The sequence below is a fragment of the Hylobates moloch genome, unplaced genomic scaffold (assembly GCF_009828535.3).
Source record: "Hylobates moloch isolate HMO894 unplaced genomic scaffold, HMol_V3 SCAFFOLD_8, whole genome shotgun sequence".
In the NCBI taxonomy this organism is placed as follows: domain Eukaryota; kingdom Metazoa; phylum Chordata; class Mammalia; order Primates; family Hylobatidae; genus Hylobates; species Hylobates moloch.
In genome coordinates this window covers 37,729,315-37,749,379 of record NW_026652283.1, presented here as the reverse complement: position 1 = coordinate 37,749,379, position 20,065 = coordinate 37,729,315, and the positions used below count along the sequence as shown (strand labels likewise).

General features: G+C 46.7%; 1 protein-coding gene across 5 annotated transcripts in view; it reads right to left on the bottom strand.

Annotated features, from left to right (window-relative positions):
- The window catches only part of AGO1 (argonaute RISC component 1), a 41,239-nt gene extending 21,756 nt beyond the window's left edge, over positions 1–19,483 (bottom strand). For 2 of the 5 annotated variants that reach the window (XM_058442203.1, XM_032160232.2), the window contains exons 1-11: positions 19,267–19,483; positions 14,125–14,308; positions 9,904–10,024; positions 9,295–9,476; positions 8,764–8,900; positions 8,403–8,537; positions 8,172–8,259; positions 7,308–7,455; positions 935–1,054; positions 449–580; positions 191–324 (exon numbers count right to left, since the gene is read on the bottom strand). In XM_058442203.1, coding sequence (XP_058298186.1) covers positions 191–324; positions 449–580; positions 935–1,054; positions 7,308–7,455; positions 8,172–8,259; positions 8,403–8,537; positions 8,764–8,900; positions 9,295–9,476; positions 9,904–10,024; positions 14,125–14,308; positions 19,267–19,291 — 1,406 coding nt within the window. In that variant the 5' untranslated portion in view covers positions 19,292–19,483. Of the gene's footprint in view, positions 1–190; positions 325–448; positions 581–934; positions 1,055–7,307; positions 7,456–8,171; positions 8,260–8,402; positions 8,538–8,763; positions 8,901–9,294; positions 9,477–9,903; positions 10,025–14,124; positions 14,309–19,266 lie in introns of those variants that run through there. The other 3 variants (XM_058442204.1, XM_032160233.2, XM_058442205.1) reach the window with 2 other exon arrangements.
- Positions 19,484–20,065: the final 582 nt, after the last annotated feature.

Sequence of the window (20,065 nt, the reverse complement as noted above, 5' to 3'; positions counted from 1 at the left end):
TCCTTATTAACTTCCCCTGACCACAGATGGATAGAAAAGGAATTGGTAGAGGTTTGAGCCAGAAAGCACAATGCAGGCAGAGTCAAGACAGAACACATTACTGATCAATATCAGCCCCTGTGGACTATGGGAAGGCAGGCAGCTCCAGGGTCCTTCCCACCCTTCCACCCCTACACCAAACCCTCCTTACTTGAGCACCTCTTCTCGACACTGTTTTTGGGGTGCGAAGCAGGCGATGGCCCAGACTTTGATCTCAATCCCATTGTAGAACTGTTTCCCCCGCATGTCCCAGACACCCTGATTGGGTGTGGCAATGGCCCGGTTCTGGGGATAGGTAGAGGGGGCGCCCAGGTGAGCCTCAGTAGAGTCAGGTGGGTAGGGGAGCAAAAGCCCCTGGCTATACAACCCAACCACCCCCATATGCCCCGAGATGTTGTCTAGCCCTGACCCTGCTCACCCGGCCGCCGTACTGCAAGATGGGCGCCGGCAGCACTCGCCCTGTCACCTCCGTCATGTCATCCTTCACTTTGATCCCAAATTCCTGGATGTAGGGATCTAAGTTGTAGCTGGCATTCTTCATCTGCAGGACAAAAGAGAGCAATCTTAGGAGAGCAGGAGCTTGGCAATACTGCTCACCCTCTGGGTATCAAGGAGAGAACCCTAAGGAGAAGCTGGGGTTGGTATGGAATAGTCCTAAAAAGAGAGAGGAAGTGGAAGATGAGGGAAGTGAGGGAATAACACAGCAAAGTAATACAGGAGAGAAAAAGAGACAGAAAGCAAAGTAGCTATACGGTCAAGAAGCAAAAGCAGCCTTATACAGTCCTAGGCAACAAATCTAGACTTGGGTTCTCCTGAAGGAAGGTCCTGCTGGGGTGTTAAAACATTTATGCTACCAACGGCCCCCGTGACTGAGCAAATGAGTAGGCCCACTGACCAGGCGACTGATCTCCTCCTGTCTGTCTGGAGCGGATCTAGCTGTGGCCTTTATCATGGTCGAAGTCTGGTTGTCGGTCAGCTTTTTAATACAGCGCTGCCCAGCCACAATGTTACAGACCTGAGGAAACAAGAAGGACAGGTAGCTCTGGCTTGAGTACAGTCCACCCTGTACCCAGAGCCCCACAATAAGGAAAGATACCTTGGCTGTCAGCCATGGGGAAAGATACTGCAAAATCCTTTGTACATACATGTATTCTCCTCTTGAGTATCACTTGATAGGTAAATTAGAAAATATTCATGTGCAATGTAAAAGGCAATTCAGGCCGGGCACGGTGGCTCATGCCTGTAATCCCAGCACCTTAGGAGGCCAAGGCGGGCAGATCACTTGAGGTCAGGAGTTCAAGACCAACCTGGCCAACCCAGCCTCTACTAAAAATACAAAAATTAGCCAGGCATGGTGGCCTGCGCCTGTAATCCCAGCTACTTAGGAGGCTGAGGAATGAGAATCGCTTGAACTGGGAGGCGGAGGTTGCAGTGAGCTCAGATCACGCCACTGCACCCCAGCCTAGGTGACAGAGTGAGACTCTGTTTCAAAAAAAAAAAAAAAGGGCAATTCAACCGCTTGTGATCCAGAGCCAGATCTGGGCTCAGGTCTCATATTTTATCTATTTTTTTTTTTTTTTTTTTTTTTTTTTTTTTTTTTTTTTTCTGAGATAGAGTCTCGCTCTGTCACCCAGGCTGGAGTGCAGTGGCGCAATCTTGGCTCAGAGACATCTGCCTCCCGGGTTCAAGCAATTCTCCTACCTTAGTCTCCCAAGTAGCTGGGATTACAGGCACCCACCACCACACCTGGCTAATTTTTGTATTTATTTATTTATTTATTTATTTATTTATTTATTTTTGAGAGGGAGTTTTGCTCTTCTTGCCCAGGCTGGAGTGCAATGGCACGAGCTCGGCTTATTGCAACCTTCACCTCCCAGGTTCAAGCAATTCTCCTGCCTCAGCATTCCAAGTAGCTGGGATTACAGGCATGTGCTACCATGCCCGGCTGATTTTGTATTTTTAGTAGAGATGGGGTTTTGCCATGTTGGCCAGGCTGGTCTTGAACTCCTGACCTCAGGTGATCCACCCACCTCGGCCTCCCAAAATGCTGGGATTACAGGAGTGAGTGACCACACCTGACCTTCATATTTTAAATGAGGATAATTGTAACAATCTAAGAGTTGTCTCAAGATTAAATAAAGCACTTAAAGGACTGAGTATAGTTCTGGAACACAGTAAACAATAAATTGTAGCACAGATTATTATTTACCAAAGGACCATATATAGAGCTCTTCTGAATACTGAAAAACTCAATATACACAAATTAGATTTCTAAGGCAGCTGTCCAATGGTGGCAGGTAGGCAGTTGCTCCATCCTGCAACCCATCAGGACTAGGGTTGGTTCTAAACTCCTGAGCCCCCAGCCTACATCTATCACTGTCTCTGTTGGCTGACAGTGTCCTCTGCTGGTGTGAGAAACATCCTGCCATTTACTTCATCTGTTCTGGGCCCAACGGAAAACAATAGAGATCATAAAAAGCTGTCTAGTGACATACAAGACTTCCACTCCCCAATATACTATATTCAGTATGCTGTGAACAGGAAGGCTTCTAGAATTGAGAGAGCCAGTAGGTCTGGAAATACTTCTGTTTGAAGTCCAGCTTTGCCATTTCTAGGTGATGTTACCTTAAACAGGACTCTTAACCACTCTGAGAATCTTCTTCTTTAATCTCAAACATGAGAAAAAGAAAATACACTAGCTGTCTCATGAGGTTGTTGTAAGGATTTAGATGAGATGAAATGTGGAACTTGCTCCCATAGGGCCAACATTCTTTGCATACTAGTTCTCGTCCTAATTCCCAGAGTTCATGGTAAACAATGGGAAGGAAAACCAGCCCAGGGTCACCTGCCTTCAAACTCCATATTCCAGAGAATAAACAAAATAGTCAATTCACTTAATGAAAATCCAAAATTATTGAAATTTGTGAGATTGCTCTCTTAAAGGTGTCTTAAAGTTGTAGCATTCTCTACAGGTGGTTACAGATACAGAATTAACACTAGCAAAAGACTAAATCAGGGATGTGGTGAAATTAGAATACTTGTACAACGCCAGTGGGAATATAAAATAGTATGGCAATTTCTCAAAAAATTAACCACAGAATTACCATATAAACCAGCAATTCTGCTTCTGGGTATGTACTCAAAAAAAATGAAAACAGGAACTTCAACAAATATTTGTACATCTCTGTTCACAGCAGCGTTATTCACAATAACCAAAAGGAAAAAGCAACCCAAGTATCCATGGATAGATGAATGAATAAACAAAACATGATATATACATACAACGGACTATTATTCAGCCTTAAAAAGGGAATCCTAACATGCTACAACACGGATGAACCTTGAAGACATTGTGTTAAATGAAATATGCCAGTCAAAAAAGGATAAATACTATGATTCTACTTATTTGAGGTACCTACAGTGGTCAAATTCATAGAGACAGAAAGTAGAATGGTGGTTGCTAGGGATTAAAAGGAGGGAGTTGTCATTTAATGGGTATAGAGTTTCAGTGTGGAATGATGAAAAAGTTCTGGAGATTGTTCATGGTGATGGTTGTACAACTGTGTGAATGTATTTAATGCCACAGAACTATATACTTAAAAATGGTTAAAATGGTAAATTTTATATTAGTATATTTTACCACAATTTGAAAAAGACGGAAGAAGGAATGAACTGTGATTTGACATGAATAAATCATTTTGTGGACGCTCACTGACCTACATAACTATTCAAGGAAGACACAGAGGTGGACTGGAGGCACTACTTCTAGTTTCTAGTTGAATCTTCACAACTAGAAACTAGAACAACAATAATCCATATTGTTCTTCTACTTAAAATTTTCCAATGGATTCATATTATAATTAGAATAAAATCCTACCTGGCCAGAAATTACAACTCTCATTCTTTGCTGATGGGATTGTAAAATATCATAGCTACTTTGGGAAACAATCAGGCAGCTCATCACGATGTTAAACATCGGCCGGGCGCGGTGGCTCACGCCTGTAATCCCAGCACTTTGGGAGGCCGAGGCGGGCGGATCAGGTCAGGAGATCAAGACCATCCTGGCTAACACCGTGAAACCCCATCTCTACTAAAAATACAAAAAATTAGCCAGGCGTGGTGGTGGGCGCCTGCAGTCCCAGCTACTCGGGAGGCTGAGGCAGGAGAATGGCGTGAACCCAGGAGGCGGAGCTTGCAGTGAGCCGAGATCGCGCCATTGCACTCCAGCCTAGGTGACAGAGCGAGACTCCATCCCAAAAAAAAGATGTTAAACATTGTTATACATTATATCACTCTTAGGTGTATATTCCAGAGAAACAAAAACTTATGTTCACACAAAAATGTGTACATCAATGTTCACAGCAGCATTATTCATGATACCCAAAAAGTAGAAACAATCCAAATGTCCATTAACTGATAAATGAATTCACAAAATATGACATATCCATCTGATGGAACGAGGATAAACCTTGAAAACATTATGCTAAATGACAGAAGCCAGTCATAAAAGGCCACATATTGTATTATTTCACATATATGATATGTCCAAAATAGGTATATCCAGAGACTGAAATTAGATTAGTGGTTACTACAGGCTCTTGGGGAGAGAACGGATGGTGAGTAACTGCTAATGAATATAGGCTTTCTTTTCGGAGTGATATGTTCTGGAATCAGATAGCGGTGATGGCTGTTGTACAATTCTGTGAATATACTAAAACTACCTAATCATTTTAAAATGGTGAATTTTATGCTATGTGAATTATATCTTGATAAAGCTGTTTTTTATTTTTTTTTTTTGAGACAAGGTCTCCCTCTGTTGCTCAGGCTGGAATCCAGTGGCACAATCACAGCTCACTGGGTTCAAGCAATGCTTCCACCTCAGCATCCCAAGTAGCTGGGACCACACCACACCTGCAGTCAAGCAATCCTCCTGCCTTGACCTCCCAAAGTGCTGGGATTACAGGTATAAGCCATCACAGCCAACCTGGATAAGGCTTTTCCAAAAAATAATAAAAAAATGCCACGTGGTTTCAACAGGCTATATTATTTGACCCTCTACAGAATCATCTCCTACTACTTTTCCCCTCACACAATACATTCTAGCCACCATAGCCTTCTGTCTATCCCTCAAAAAGATCCAAATTCTCTTCTGCTTTAGAACTTTGTACTTCCTCCTGCCTGGAAAGCTCTTCTCTCAGGTTGTTACAAGGTTGATTCTATGTCATAATTTGGGACTTAGCTCAAATGTCTCCTAAAAGAGGACTTCCCTAACAACTAAAATAGCTCTCTACCCTCTTCCTCCCTTACTTCTATCCCCTTAACCTATTTTATTATTCTTATAGCACTTATCACCATCTGAAACTACCTTATGTGTTTATCAACTTATTGTCTATCTCCCCCTTCTAGAATGTAAGCTCCATAACAGCTGGGACCTTGTCTGTCTTGTTAATCTCCATGTTCCTAGCACCTAAGAGTATATGACACATAGTAGGAGCTCAATAAATATATGTTAAATAAGCAACAACAGAAATCAAGGTCTAAGTCATAACATAAATTATACCCTTTGGAAACTATTGTTTAAATAGAAATAATGTTAATTTGCTAACAAATCTCTGCTTACAGTAAATATCAGCTACTATCTACTTAGCTAAGATTGTCCCTAAAGACCTCTGTTTATACCTCAGTGAACATGTTGCCTTCACGTGCATCAGTAGCTATTAACCAAGTCAGAGTTCTTGGTTTTGGGGATCTCTTCTCCCTTCAGCCTAACTCCCTCAGGTTAGTTCTGAAATCCTAGAAGCTCACCAGAAGACTAGAGCTTTGGTCTGGGCTATCTGACTTCCGCTGTTGGATAAAAGTAAGAGGGTAGGCGAGGTGTGGCAGCTCATGCCCGCAATCCAGCACTTTGGGAGGCCGAGGCAGGCAGATCACTTGAGGCCAGGAGTTCGAGACCAGTGTGGCCAACATGGTGAAACTCCATCCCTACTAAAAACACAAAAAAAGCTTATCTGGGCACGGTGGCGCACACCTGTAATCCTAGCTACTGGAGGCTGAGGCATGAGAATTGCTTGAACCTGGGAGGTTGAGGAGGTTACAGTGAGCCGAGATGGTGCCACTGCACTCCAGCAAGACTCTGTCTCAAAAAAACAAAAAAGAAAAAGAGGGTAGTCTAGTATAGTGCTTCTCCAACGTTAATGTACATCCCCTTTGGATCTTGTTAAAGGACAGATTCTGGCTGGGCGTGGTGGCTCACACCTGTAATCCCAGCACTTTGGGAGGCCAAGGTGGGCGGATCACCTGAGGTCAGGAGTTCGAGACCAGCCTGACCAACATGGAGAAACCCCGTCTCTACTAAAAATACAAACTTAGCTGGGTGTGGTGGTGCATGCCTGTAATTCCATCTACTCAGGAGGCTGAGGCAGGAGAATCGCTTGAACCCGGGAGGTGGAGGTTGCAGTGAGCCAACATCATGCCATTGCACTCCAGCCTGGGCAACAAGAACAAAACTCCGTCTCAAAAAAAAAAAAAAAAAAAGATTCTGATTCAGTTGGTATGGGTGGAACCTGAAATCTAAATTTTAAGCAAGCTCTCAGGTAATGCCTATCCTGTTGGTACACAAGACCACACTTTTTGAGTAGCACTGGACGAGACAATGAAGCAGTAGGCAGTAGTTTCTCATTCAATATTTTGGCTAGTATATACCAAACAAAATATAGCCTAGTGATTCTGTATTTGTATTCTATAACTTAGCGTTAGTTACTATTCCTTCTCTAGTTGCAGAATTCCAAAGGTCTACTGACTTATAAAAGTATGACAATCTTGGGGCTAAAACTTTTTCAAAAGGAACACATTAATCCTTGGAGAAACATGATTTACATTATAGGTAATATTTATCACCAGTTTGTGTAGAATAAGGTACACTTATATCTTCAGGTCACTTAGGATCCCAGCTCTAAACAACAGGGGAAGAGAAATTAAGAGAACATGAGTGTGGGTATCTAAAATCTCTGTCCTGTACGAACTAATTACTTATTAAACAGTAAATTCAGCTTGTCTCTGCCTGGCAGCCCTGAAAGAACATGAGAGTAGGATGGGGGTAAGGAAACAACTTGGCAGGTAAGAATGAGGCCTCTATTTCACAGGAGAACTACCTCATACCTTCTCAGAATGTCAATTTTCCAAAATGCAAAATGAAAGAACAGACATCTGATGATCAGCATGCAGGTATATACAATGCCTATTCCCCAGCCATTACTTGGCAATCTCACCTCTAGGGGAAGGTAGGTATGCTTTTGTTCCTGGCCAACTTGTAGGCAGGGCAGATGGGGATACTTGAGCTGAAGGTTATATTTCTGCTTGAAATACTGTGCCACTGTGCACTCCACAGTCTGTCCACTCTCCAGCTGTAAGGGGAATCTGTTCGGAAGAAGGGAAGGAAGGCGGTGTCATAACCCAGCACTCAGTCCCACTTCTCTAGACCCACAACCATGGAAGCCTCAGACTTTTTTCTTTTTTATTTGACCCCAATATGATGTGCAGGAAGGAAGTCCCAGACTTTGCTTCATCCTATCCAACTTCTTTGAGCATTGCCACTCATGGGAAAACAGGACATACAGGGCTCCAAGAGAGAAGCCAAAGGTTTGAAAGGCAAGTTCCACAAAAGTGAGGACACTATCTGACTCATTTATGTCCAATGTTGAGCATAAAGCCTGACACAGAGTAGACACTCATAACAATTAGTATAGCCTAAGGTCAAGAATGGGAATGGAATCAATGACAGCTTCCCCAAGGAGCCCAGGAGCCTAGCTTTCTTTTTTCAAGAGAAAGAATAATTTGAGAGAGATTTTAACATTTGCCTAACCCTAACAGGAATCAGAGAACACACTTGCTCTCAAGTAAAGAACCAAAGAGGCAAGGAGATCAAGAAGGTAAAAATGGTAGGGAGAATATCAACAGATCAGAGAAGGTTGAGAAAGGATGCCAAATTCCCACAGCTTATCTTCAAAAACAGGGCCAGTCCCCAAGGCTCATTCTCAAGGCCAGTGGGGGAGGAAGGGAGGGAAAGATAGTGAGTTTTAAATCTCAGCCCTTCTCCACCAACAAAGTATGACTCAGCACCCCTGCCAACTTACGTCTGATGGCTAGCAGGGCGACGGGTAACATTACACACGCGGTACTTCCTCTTCATCTGTCCACAGTGGGTGACTTCCACCTTCAGGCCTGAGATACACACACTGCTTGTCAGGGCTAAAATAGGTTGCTCACATGCCCAGGCTTGGTCTCTCCCCTGAGCATACCCCAAGGGGATTTCTTCTTAGGGCTAAAGTGGCGCTGTTTCCCATCCCCTCCTGTTGGGTCCTCACCCTTGATCTCCTTGGTGAAGCGAACACGCTGAGAGTCCGTGAGGGGCTTGGGCTGCTCATCTATGTTCCTGATGTCCAGCACCTCACACATGAACTCAATCACTGGCTGTGCCTTATAGAAGGCAGTGGCTGAGACTGTGGGGACAGGGTAAAGATAGCTCAGCTCAGGTTCTGTCTTCCACAATACATGGAGGCACAGCAATTTATACCCTCTTCCTTATAGGGCATTGGGATGGGGGAAGGGGGTGCCAGGGCTGTAGGAATTAGACTAGGAGTGTGGTTGTAGAGCTGGGAGGGATGAGGCTGGGAGTGTGGTCACTGGACTTGGGGTGCCCCTGGCTCCATAGCTCTCCCCACTCACCATCAATGTTGAGCATCATCTTCCACATGGCAGGGCGCACAGACTGGTGAAAGCCGAACCAGACCTCGCGCCCACCCCCCAGCGGGTGGTAGTAGCCCTCAGGCGGTGAGAAGAAGGAGCGGCCCACAGGGGTGTACCTGGCAGGGACAGGCAGAGAACTGGTCCCTCGGGCACAGGCCCCCACCCTGTGAGGCATCCTGGGCACGGAGGAGCCCTGGCCTGAAAGGCAGGACACCGGGGCTTTAATGCCAGCTCTGATGCTTTACTAGTTGTATGACTGACCTTGTGCAAGTTTCTACCTTCTCTCTGCCCTGCAGGGACAGATGGGATGAGGCCCAAAGATATCTAAGAAGTTCAGGGCCAGGGCTTTAAACCATCTAAATATAAATACACACTTGCCTGGCAAGTGGTAGGGCTTCAAATAATTTTTTTTTTAATGGCACACTGTGGGACCTTAACATGTGCTCCCCCTCCTCCCCTGACAGCAGTTCTGCCAACACTAGTAGCCCAGATACTAACTACACCCAATACCTCATGGATGCCAGGTGCCTCATGGCCACATCCAGGGCTTGCACAGACTCCAAGGGAACAGGGATCTGGCCGCTGACCAGGGCCTCATGCAGCATTCGCCAGCTCACAATGGCTAGCCACTTGATGGAGACCTTAAAGATTCGATCCTTCCCTTCCCCAGGGATTGTCACCTCAAAGTCGACCTTCAGGAGGGTGAAAGAAAGGGGTGAAGGATTGCCATTGCTCTGCAAGAATGACCCCCAACTCCATGGATTTGCTGAGAACATGTTCCTCAAGTTGATAGGGGCTCATAATGAAAATCCAGAGTAAGTTCAGCCCCTTAGGTTCTAGCCACCTTGGCTCAGTGCTTCTGTTCCTCTCAACTACCTCTTAGCCTAGCAGGAAGTCCTTTAGGTCTATTTTAAGTCTAATCTCAATCTGTTTAGGACACGGACAGGCACATGATAGACTAAATAAACATCAGCACCTACCCACCCCTCACCCTAAAACATACTTTCTCAGCACAAAAGATGAAAAGGATCTCTGGATCACCAGACTCCAAAGAGGCTTACATGAGCTTGGTTCTACCCCAGACCCCTGACACAGGCCTAGCCTGACTCCCAACCTTACCCGTTCGTTGCCAATGGGCAGTGCTGTGACAGTGTAAATGTTCTTCTTTCCATCATACACAGGCTTGCGATCACCAAAGATCTGAGGCTTGAAATGCTGGACCATGTATTCCACCACTTCCCTGTGGGGGATAGGAGTGGCCTGTGGAAGCTGAGAGACTACCACCACTTCAAGATTTTGGAAGTAATTCAAAGTCCAGGCAACGTCCCATCTATTATACTCACTCCTAACATCTACTCTACGACAGTGCTTCTCAAACTTTAACATTCCTATGAATCACCTGGAGATTTTATTAAAATGTAGCTTCTGATTCAGCAGGTCTAGAGTGAAGCCTGAAATTCTGCATTTCTAGCATGCTCCTAAGTGACACTGCTGGTCCTCAGATCACCAAGGCTGTAATGGACCTGAAAAAGTGGTGTGAGTGCTTTCTGAGAAGAGGGGGAGGCTAAAGGGAGAAAAGCCTGACTCCAGGGTCTATCAAGAATCAGGAATAGGGCTAAGTATGGTGGCTCACACCTGTAATCCCAGTACTTTGGGCAGCCAAGGCAGGAGGATCACTTGAGCCTAGGAGCTCAAGGCTAAACTAGGCAACAGAGTGAGACCGCATCTTCTACAAAAAAATAAAATGTTTTTAATTAGCTGGGTATGGTGGCATGTGCCTATAATCCCAGTTGCTTGGGAGGCTGAGGCAGAAGGATCACCTGAGGCTGGGAGTTTGGGGTTACAGTGAGCTATAATCACACCACTGCACTCCAGCCTGGGGGACACAGTGAGACCCTGTCTCAAAAAAAAAAAAAAAAAAAAAGAATGGCCAGGTGCAGTGGATCATGCCTATAACCCCAGCACTTTGGGAGGCCAAGGCGGGCAATTCGCTTGAGCTCCCAAGGTTGAGACCAGCCTGGGCAACATGGAGAAACTCCATCTCTACAAAAAATACAAAAATTAGTCAGGTATGGTGGTGTGTGCCTATAGTCTCAGCTACTCAGGAGGCTGAAGTGGGAGGATCACTTGAGCCTGAGAGGCAGAGGTTGCAGTGAGCTGAGATCATGCCACTGCACTCCAGCCTAGGCAATAAAGCAAGACTCTGTCTCAAAAAAAATAAAAAAAAAATTAAAACGAAACAAAACAAAAAAATCAGGAACAGAATCTAGGCTGCTCCAATCTAATCCGAGATCTGATAAGCAAAAAAGGTAGAAGAGATGTGAACTGGAATAAGAATAAACTGTGGAAGAAAAATCTCATCTCTTCCATCTCTCTGGAGCACTTAGTCTCACCATCCTATTTTTTCTCCATTACCATCTCTTACTTCCTGACCTCTGAAACTCAGACCCCAGGGTGTCCATTATTCCTTCAAAATTCCAGTTTATCTAACCAACTGACCTTCACACTTTCTAAATCAAAGTTCCTGAATACTACTGGATAACTCAAAATGGTACATTAGAAGCAACTGTGATCGTATGGTTTCAATCTCAATTAGGCTTCAGTGCTGCCTAGCAATCTTTTTCATGTCCCTGATTACTTCTATCCCTCCTACACTATGTAGACCATGTAGAACTTTCTCCACTAGCCTCTAACTCCAGAACCCATACTTGTCTCCTATCAGGAAGCAGCTCTAATATTGAAAAAGGCAGAGGATAGTAGGCAAGGCCACCCTCGCGTTTCCAGACATATACACAAACATATTTATATGTGTGTGCATCAATTTTTCTCCTTTCTTCTTACACTCAAAATGCCCCTTCCATGTATTATTTTTAAACATATGAAAATATATTCAACTTCACTTATTAGAAAAATACAATTTAAAATTAGACCAAGATCAGAATGCCAAAGATCAAAAAAATCTGAAATATTAGATTGGTTCAGGTATAGGAAGAGACACTCTGATGCCTTATTAATGGGAGTATAAGTTGATACAACTTACCTTTAAAAACAAGTTGCAATATCTGAAAACTCTGAAATGTATTAGGCCAACAGTTCCACTCCTAGCAATTTATCCTACAAATACTCTCATATTTGAGTGCAAAAATGAGTCTATATATAATATTCAACAGTTTCATTTTTGTAGCAGAATTTAGACTCAAATGTTCCTCAATAGATTTATTACATAAGTTATATTACAGCCACTCAACCTATGCAAAAGAATGAGGCAGATCCACATGTGCTGGTATGTAATATCTTCAAAAATATATTGTTAAGTGGAAAAATGCAAAGTACAGAACAATGTATAAAGAACTCTAAGTTTTGGGTGTTTAAAAATGTTATATGTTGCCGGGCGCGGTGGCTCACGCTTGTAATCCCAGCGCTTTGGGAGGCCGAGGTGGGCGGATCACGAGGTCAGGAGATCGAGACCACAGTGAAACCCCGTCTCTACTAAAAATACAAAAAATTAGCCGGGCGTGGTGACGGGCGCCTGTAGTCCCAGCTACTCGGAGAGGCTGAGGCAGGAGAATGGCGTGAACCCAGGAGGCGGAGCTTGCAGTGAGCCGAGATTGCGCCACTGCACTCCAGCCTGGGCGACAGAGCGAGACTCTGCCTCAAAAAAAAAAAAAAAAAAAAGTTATATGTGCATATATGCCTGTATATACGTATAAAGTATCTGGAAGCATATTCAAGAATGGTAACAACTGGCCAGGCACGATGGGTCATGCCTGTAATCCCAGCACCTTGGAAGGCTGAGGCGGGCAGACTGCTTGAGGTCAGGAGTTTCAGACCAGCCTGGCCAACACAGTGAAACCCCGTCTCTACTAAAAATACAAAAATTAGCCAGGCGTGGTGGTGGGTGCCTGTAATCCCAGCTACTAGGGAGGCTGAGGCAGGAGAATCGCTTGAACCCAGGAGGCAGAGGTTGCAGTGAGCCGAGATCACGCCACTGCACTCTGGCCTGGATGACAGAGTGAAACTCTGTCTCAAAAAAAAAAAAGAATGGTAACAATTGGTCAGGCACGGTGGCTCACGCTTGTAATCCCAATACTTTGGGAGACCTACGTAGGCAGATCACTTAAGGTCAGGAGTTTGAGACCAGCCTGGTCAACATAGTGAAACCCTGTCTCTACTAAAAATACCAAAAAATTAGCTGGGTGTGGTGGGGGGGCACCTATAGTCCTAGCTACTCAGCAGGCTGAGGCAGGAGAATGGTTTGCCTGTCATCCCAGCTACATGGGAGGCAGAGGTACAAGAATTGCCTGAACCTAGGAGGCAGAGGGTGCAGTGATCTGAGATGGCGCCACTGCACTCCAGCCTGGGCGACAGAGAGAGACTCCGTCTCAAAAAACAAACAAACAAAAAAAGGTAACAATTAATGGTACTGGGGGACTAGAGACCAGGATAGTAAGGAGACATTTTTCACTATCATTCTTTTTGTAATATTTGAATTTTTTAATATTATACATATAATTTTCAAATAATAAAATTAATTAATTAAAGAAATACCACAGACGCCGGGCACGGTGGCTCACGCCTGTAATCCCAGCACTTTGGGAGGCTGAAGTGGGCAGGTCATCTGGGGTCAGGAGTTAGAGACCAGCCTGGCCAACATGGTGAAACTCCGTCTCTACTAAAAATACAAAAAAATTAGCCAGGCATGGTGGCAGATGCCTGTAATCCCAGCTACTCAGGAGGCTGAGCCAGGAGAATTGCTTAAACCTGGGAGACAGAGGTTGCAATAAGCTGAGACTGCGCCATTGCACTCCAGCCTGGGCAACAAGAGCAAAACTCCCTCTCAAAAAAAAAAAAAAAAGGAAATATCACTTCCTCTAAATAAGGCTAATCCCTCCAACTGTGCATCCTACAATGTCCTTCTGCCTCATCAAGGACATCCCATTCATTTCTCCCCTCTGTCCCATACCTTTAACCTCTCCCTCTTTACTAGCTCCTTCTCCTTAATCTGTAAACATACCCATATCTCATTCTTTAAAACTCTTTATTCATTCAACTAATATTGAAATGTAGTAGGCACTGTACTTATGTCTTAACTCAATGTAGTTAGATTAACTAGATCAACTACTTTCTGCTGAAATTGCTCTGGCAAAAGCCACTAATAATCTTCCAATAACGATGTCCAATTGGACTATTTTTCAGCATTTACCCTACTTGGCATCTCCCTCTCAAAAACTTCCTTAGATTTGGTGATAATAGCCTCTACTGGTTTTTCTTTTACCTTTCTGGCCCCTCTTTCAAGGTTGGTGTCTTTCAGATTTGGTGGCTTGGGTGTGCATCACTTACCGGTTGACTCTACGGGGACACTTATCTGGCTTGATGTCCACCTCGTAGTGGTACACGTCGATCTTAGGGATGTCCACCTCAAAGTAATTGGCCAGGAGCTTGATTGGTTTCCCCACAGTGCCAATGCCAGGCCGGCGAGGTGCCTGGAACACCTGCTGCAGGGGGGGCAGGTAAGCGCCCGCAGCTACAAGACAAAGAGGCTGGTGAGGGTAAAGTCTGGCAATCTCCTAACTACTCTTATCAGAGAAGGAACAAGGCCTCCCAGAAAAGGAACAAGAGAGTATAGAGAATGCCTCTTTCCTGCTACCCAACCCAGCCAAGGGCTTCCAGGGGACACCTCAAGTTCATCTGTGTGTGTGTGTGTTTTTTTTTTTTTTTAATCTCTCTCCAGTTAGGAAAATTATCCTTATCATCTATTTTTAATTAAGTTAATATATAAGTTCCTATTGCATGTTAAGCAGAGAGACTAAATCTGGCTCCTAGTAACAAAACCCTTTCTTTCTTCTACTAGAGTAAGACACTTGCCTCCACCAGGTATCTAGCAGACCAATAATTTCTATTCTCTGCCAGCCAGATGCTCACTCCATTCGTCACCATGCTGAATACAAAATGGCATAACCTTGATATTCCTTTATAGGTGGGCAGGAAGAAGATCCAGAGAAGGCCAGGCTGGGGAGGGCAGGGTCAGTGTTTGAGGCAGGATTAAGGCAACTGAATGGCGAGAGTTGGAGAAAGGGAAAAGGAGAAAAGGCTCAAAGGATAGAGTTTGGAGACTAAGGAAAAGAGAAAGGGGGTTGGAGAAGAGGACAGAGCTGGAGGTCACAATAGAAAAAGGCCAGGAGAAAGAGAAGGCTGGAGTCAAGGGGTGGGGCAAAAGAGGTTAGGGTTGGAAGCTCAGGCATGAAGAAACAAAGCAGCAACCGGGGAGACAATGATTAAAAAAAGCTCGATTAAAGAAAGAACTAATGAGTTTGGGAAGAAGAGGTGGCAATTAGAATGCTGGAGAAGAGACACTGGCTCTGGGAATAACACAAGATTCTCTCCATGCCCCACAGATCCTTCCACACAGAAGGTCCAGACAGCAGCAGAAGAGATCAGTTTCAAGACAGAGAGGGCCCTTGGGAAAGGGATAGGGTAGGGCCAGATCCAGCTCCTTTATCCTCTTTTGCCAGTCTGGCTGCTTGCTGTCTCCAGTCTTATTTTCTAGCTTGGAGGGAAGAGAGAAAAAAAGGGAATAATATGCTACTATTGTTCTTGGTAGTAGAGAACCAGCCCAGGTGGGAGAAGAGAGGGATAAACCAGCCCAGAACCTCCCATTACCAGACCTCTGCTTTCACAGTCAGACAAGCTGGGGGGATGGGGCATATCCTCAGCTGGGGGTCAGGAAGAGGTCAGAACCATTCATGGGAGGGGCAGCTTCCCAGAGCTAAGCTGCTCTGTTTCCCTCTAACCCCCTGTCAAGCCCAGTCCCACTCTGCAGACAGGGAAATGAAGGCCCAGCCCGGATGGAAAAGGTCTTCAAAACTCAGCTACGTGGGGAAGTGAAAACCTATCTACTAGCGCCTGGCTGCCTACCTGAGAAAGTGCTGGACAGAAATTGCACACAAGCTTACGGACAGACAGACACACATTCCCATCACACACATCCAAACACACACTTAGACCTTGGCAGTTTACACTTACACACATATCCTTCACTGCCCTACACTGAGTTTTTCAAAGGCCTTGGTCACTGCTTAATCTCCAGTGTCTGGCACACACACAGGAAGTATTCAACATACTGATATGAAATGAATGAACAAACATATCCATAGACACACCACAAAAACACACAGCACACAAACACACGAACACCTGCAATTGCCCAGAAACAATTATAAACACTACACAAGACAAACATACATGTTTGTGGGTGTAGTCAGTAAGAGACATCCTTTCGCTCCCCAAGTTCTTATATTTCATTCACCTTCTTCCCCTCTCACACTGAATAATCATTTGGGGCCTTGGGAAAAAGATAACCCCGAGAGCTGGGGGGGCTAGTTAGAAATGATGGGGGATGGGACAGACACTCTAGCCTCAAAGCCTTCTCTTCCCCAGAAACCCGACTACATACCACACATAGCCTTAGAGCACCTTCCTCTCCAAAGAGGCTTTGGGAAAACAGGGGACCCCACACCCCCACTTCATCTCCAAACTAGGAAAGACAGCAGGAAGCAGGAACCTCTCTCCCATTCCATCCCCCTGAAAGCCTAACAACAGCACAGTCTCCTCCCCGCCCCCCTTACCCCAGCTTTTAGTCTGAGAAAGGGAGACACTTCCCTACAGACCCAGACAGGGACAGACGGCCACTTTGTGATGCAGATGAGGGCCCCAGCACAGAGGACAAAGCTTGGGCCTAGGGGGAAAGGGGCGGGGCCCTTCTCTTCAGACAAAAGCAAGGAGGGAGGGGCCCTGAAAAGGACACTCCCCCTCCCCCATCCCCAAGGAGCCCAGAGGAGGAAAAGTAACAGAGCTGAAAGCCCTGGCTCAGGATTCCTTTCTTGCAGTTCTGAGGCCCACACACCTCCCAAGGAGCCAGACTGCCCATTCAAAAGACACAAATTCAAGGTTAGGTTAGGTTAGGTTAGCTGGTGGGCAAGCAAAGACTAACAGGCCAATCTCTCCAAAAAGGATCTGTCCCATGTGAGTATCCACTTTATTAAATATCCATATACGTGCTTAACCATTTATGTTCACACTTGAATGTGATTTGATTTAATTAATAAACATGTATTCTGTGCCAAGGCCTATACACTAGGCACTTGCTAGTTCTACAAATAAACCAGACACTGCTTCTACCCTCAGGGAGCACCCAGTCCAGTGTATGTGCTTGGAACACACCTGAGCACAGAGGGCAGACCTGGGCATAAGCCCAGTGGGGCTAGCAACAATGCTTTAGTTTTTGGGGGGTTTTTTGTTGTTGTTTTTTACACAACGCTTTAGTTTCATGTATTATGTCCTCAGGCCACCTTGGGACACCACTCTAACTTCTTACAAGAGAACAGTCCGGGCCTAGGAAGGAGGCAGTTATGGGGTCCCTCAATCTGCAGCTTCCAGACTGAATCTCAATTATACCCTTTACTGAGGCAAAGCCTGTTCTATTAGGCTTTTCCCAAGGCTATGGCTGACTCCAAACAGCAGGTTCTAGCTCTTTTCCTAGCTTATTTTTTGTAACAAATTTTTAAAAAGTCAACTTTTCATCACTCCGGAGCCTATTAGGAATTCATCAGGATAAAAATCATTAGTCTAGAATGGGTACCAGCAACCAGCAATCCATGTGGGCCTCAATGACCTACCCCACTACTCTAGTTCATGGGTTGTTGGAAATAGTCCCCAGCCTTGAAAAACAGGAGTTCCTGGGATGGAGAGAGGGGCCTGACAGAGAGGAAGTACTCAAGTCAGTTGCTCCCTGCTCTTATCCTTAGGACTACACAGTCTATACAAGGTTGGTTGTTAGGGGGAAAACAGTCACTAAGTACTTAGAGATCACTAAATGGATAACTTGAGTGAGGTGGTAGGAACTATTTCCTTGGGAGGGTGGGAGGGAGTTAGCTCTGCTACAAAAAAACAAAATAATTCCACTAGGAAAGTAATGAAGTTCATGTCCCAAATGGAAATTTGATTCCCATCCCCAGACCAAATGTAAGGAAGTGGTGAGAGATGACCTGAAGGATTCCCAGGTCCAGGCTCCTCGTCCCATCACAGGGTAAGACACTTAAGACACAAGAGGTATCACCACCCCACAGTCCATCCTAAGAACTCCAGTTTTCTTGAGGCAATCCTGCCTCAGTTTATCCTCTGTTCCTGTGTCTTTTCCTCCTCATTGCCTGCAAATAAGAAGTTAAGACTATCACCTAGGCCTCACCAGGGTGAAGGCTATAAACTCCCCCATCCTCCAACTTGTTTGTAGGGTTTAGATCTTGACTCTAAACACAGCCCTGACAGTTTCTGGGGAGTGGGGAGAGGAAAATGGAAAGATATCCATAGAAGACAGGAGCCATGAAAATATTAAGAAATATTAGAATAAATGTTATAAATGTAGAGTGTAACCTTAACAGACAATTCATTGGAAAAGGTCATTATCTTTGGATTAAAAGCTCCCATCTCTACTCAGTATTGGAGCAGAAACTTGCAAACCAAGCAGACAACTCCTTCCAGGTAGCCCCTGCTCTGTCCTTGATTCCTCCGTAACCAATACCTTTCCTAAGGCCTATCTTCAGGAGGACCCACCCCCAGAACCCATTGCTTCGGTCCCAGCCTTTCCTGTGGCAGAAAAATGCACTTTGGCAGCGTCCCTCAACCCATTCTTAGCAAACTGTGACTGAGGGCCAAGTATAAGAGCCCCTAAAATGGGGGAGGGGACCATAACCATTTGCACTCTGCCAGCATAACCTAAGAGAGAATGCACCCCATCAGCGCGCTCCTTTTTCCAAGCCAAACGGGGCGGGGGGCAGGGGGCGGGTGGAGAGGTGGGGGTATTCGGACAGCCACGCCCCCACCACGTCGGGCAGCCCCTTCCAGCTGCCACCTCCGCGCATGCTCCGGAGCCTCCGCTCCGACTCCCCAGACCCACGGGGGGGAATCCCGGGACTGGGTCCCCACCCACCGCCCCCTGACCCTCGCCCTCGCGTCAGACCCGGTGGGGCGGAGCTCACAGTCCAGCTCTGGCGCCTTCTCCCAAGAGACATTAGCCTATTCCAGCCCAGCGGAGCCCCCGCCCCCGGCATGCGGTAGCTCCAGGCCCATCTGTGTCGCCCCCTCCTCTCCTGGACACCTGGAGCCCGTCCCCTGCCACCTGCCGGGCCTCTCCGTAGGCCTCCACGGATGTCTGGGAGTCCTTCCGTGCGTGCAGGCCCTTCTCCCAGATTACTTCCAACCCGCAGGACTGTATACAGCCTCCTTGGACAAACAGCCCCCATCTCAGGGCTCTCTTCACATGGTTCTCCCCCGGAACTGCACACAGCCTCCTTCAAACTGGGCCCCCATCGTGGGAGAGCCCTTCTCCTCACTCAGGAGCGCTTCCCTCACTTGGAAACCACGCTTTTCAAGCGGGAGCCCCCAGTCCTTGGAGCATGCACCGTTCCGCCTCCTGGGGGCCCTTACCTGCTCCCGAGGGTCCCGCTTCCATCCCATATACCCGTGCGGAGGTCAGGCGGCCCGGAGACTGTGAAGTCCAGCGTGAGGGGCCTAGGTACCCTGCACTCTCGCTGCTCGGGTTCCCGGGCCGGGCTCGGCTCCCTTACCAAGCCCGGCCGCTCGCGCCGCCGCCCCCGCAGCCTCCGTTGCCGCCGCCGCCGCGGAGCCTGCAGCAGCTCCCACTGCGAGCGCCCGGCCAGCTGCCAGTGCGCAGGCGCGACCGCCGGGCCCAGGGGGCGGACCGGAACGAGTCAAGCAGGGCGCTCCGACGGCAACAAAGGCCAATGGAGAGGGGCGGGGGCACCGGGGACCCAAGGCAGCGGCCCCTGGCGGTCACCCGTCGCCATGCAGCCCGGCGGGACGGCGCCGGTGGAGGTGCCTTGGAACCGCGCAGTGGTGTAAGTGGGGTAGGGCGAAGGGACATCCCGCCACAGCAGCCTTCAGCCCTGTGTCTTTTCCCCAAATAGGTCCCTCCAAACCTACACACAGCCCCCGCCTGTCGCACCAAGCTGCGCGCACACATTATGGGAACCCCACCTCGTTCCCAGACCCCCTGGCACTCCAGCGCCCAGGGGCCCTGCCTCCCACCTCTCCTCCCAATCACCCTCATCCTTCAAGCCTTGGCTGCAAAGCGACTGCCTCCACGAAGTCTTTCTCCGTCCCTAGTCACTGAACTCACTGACGCCACCCCCTCTTCCAGGCCGTGTGCTGGACGCTGAGGCCACAGATAAGTAGAGACCCTGCCTACCCTGGAAGATGTCACAGT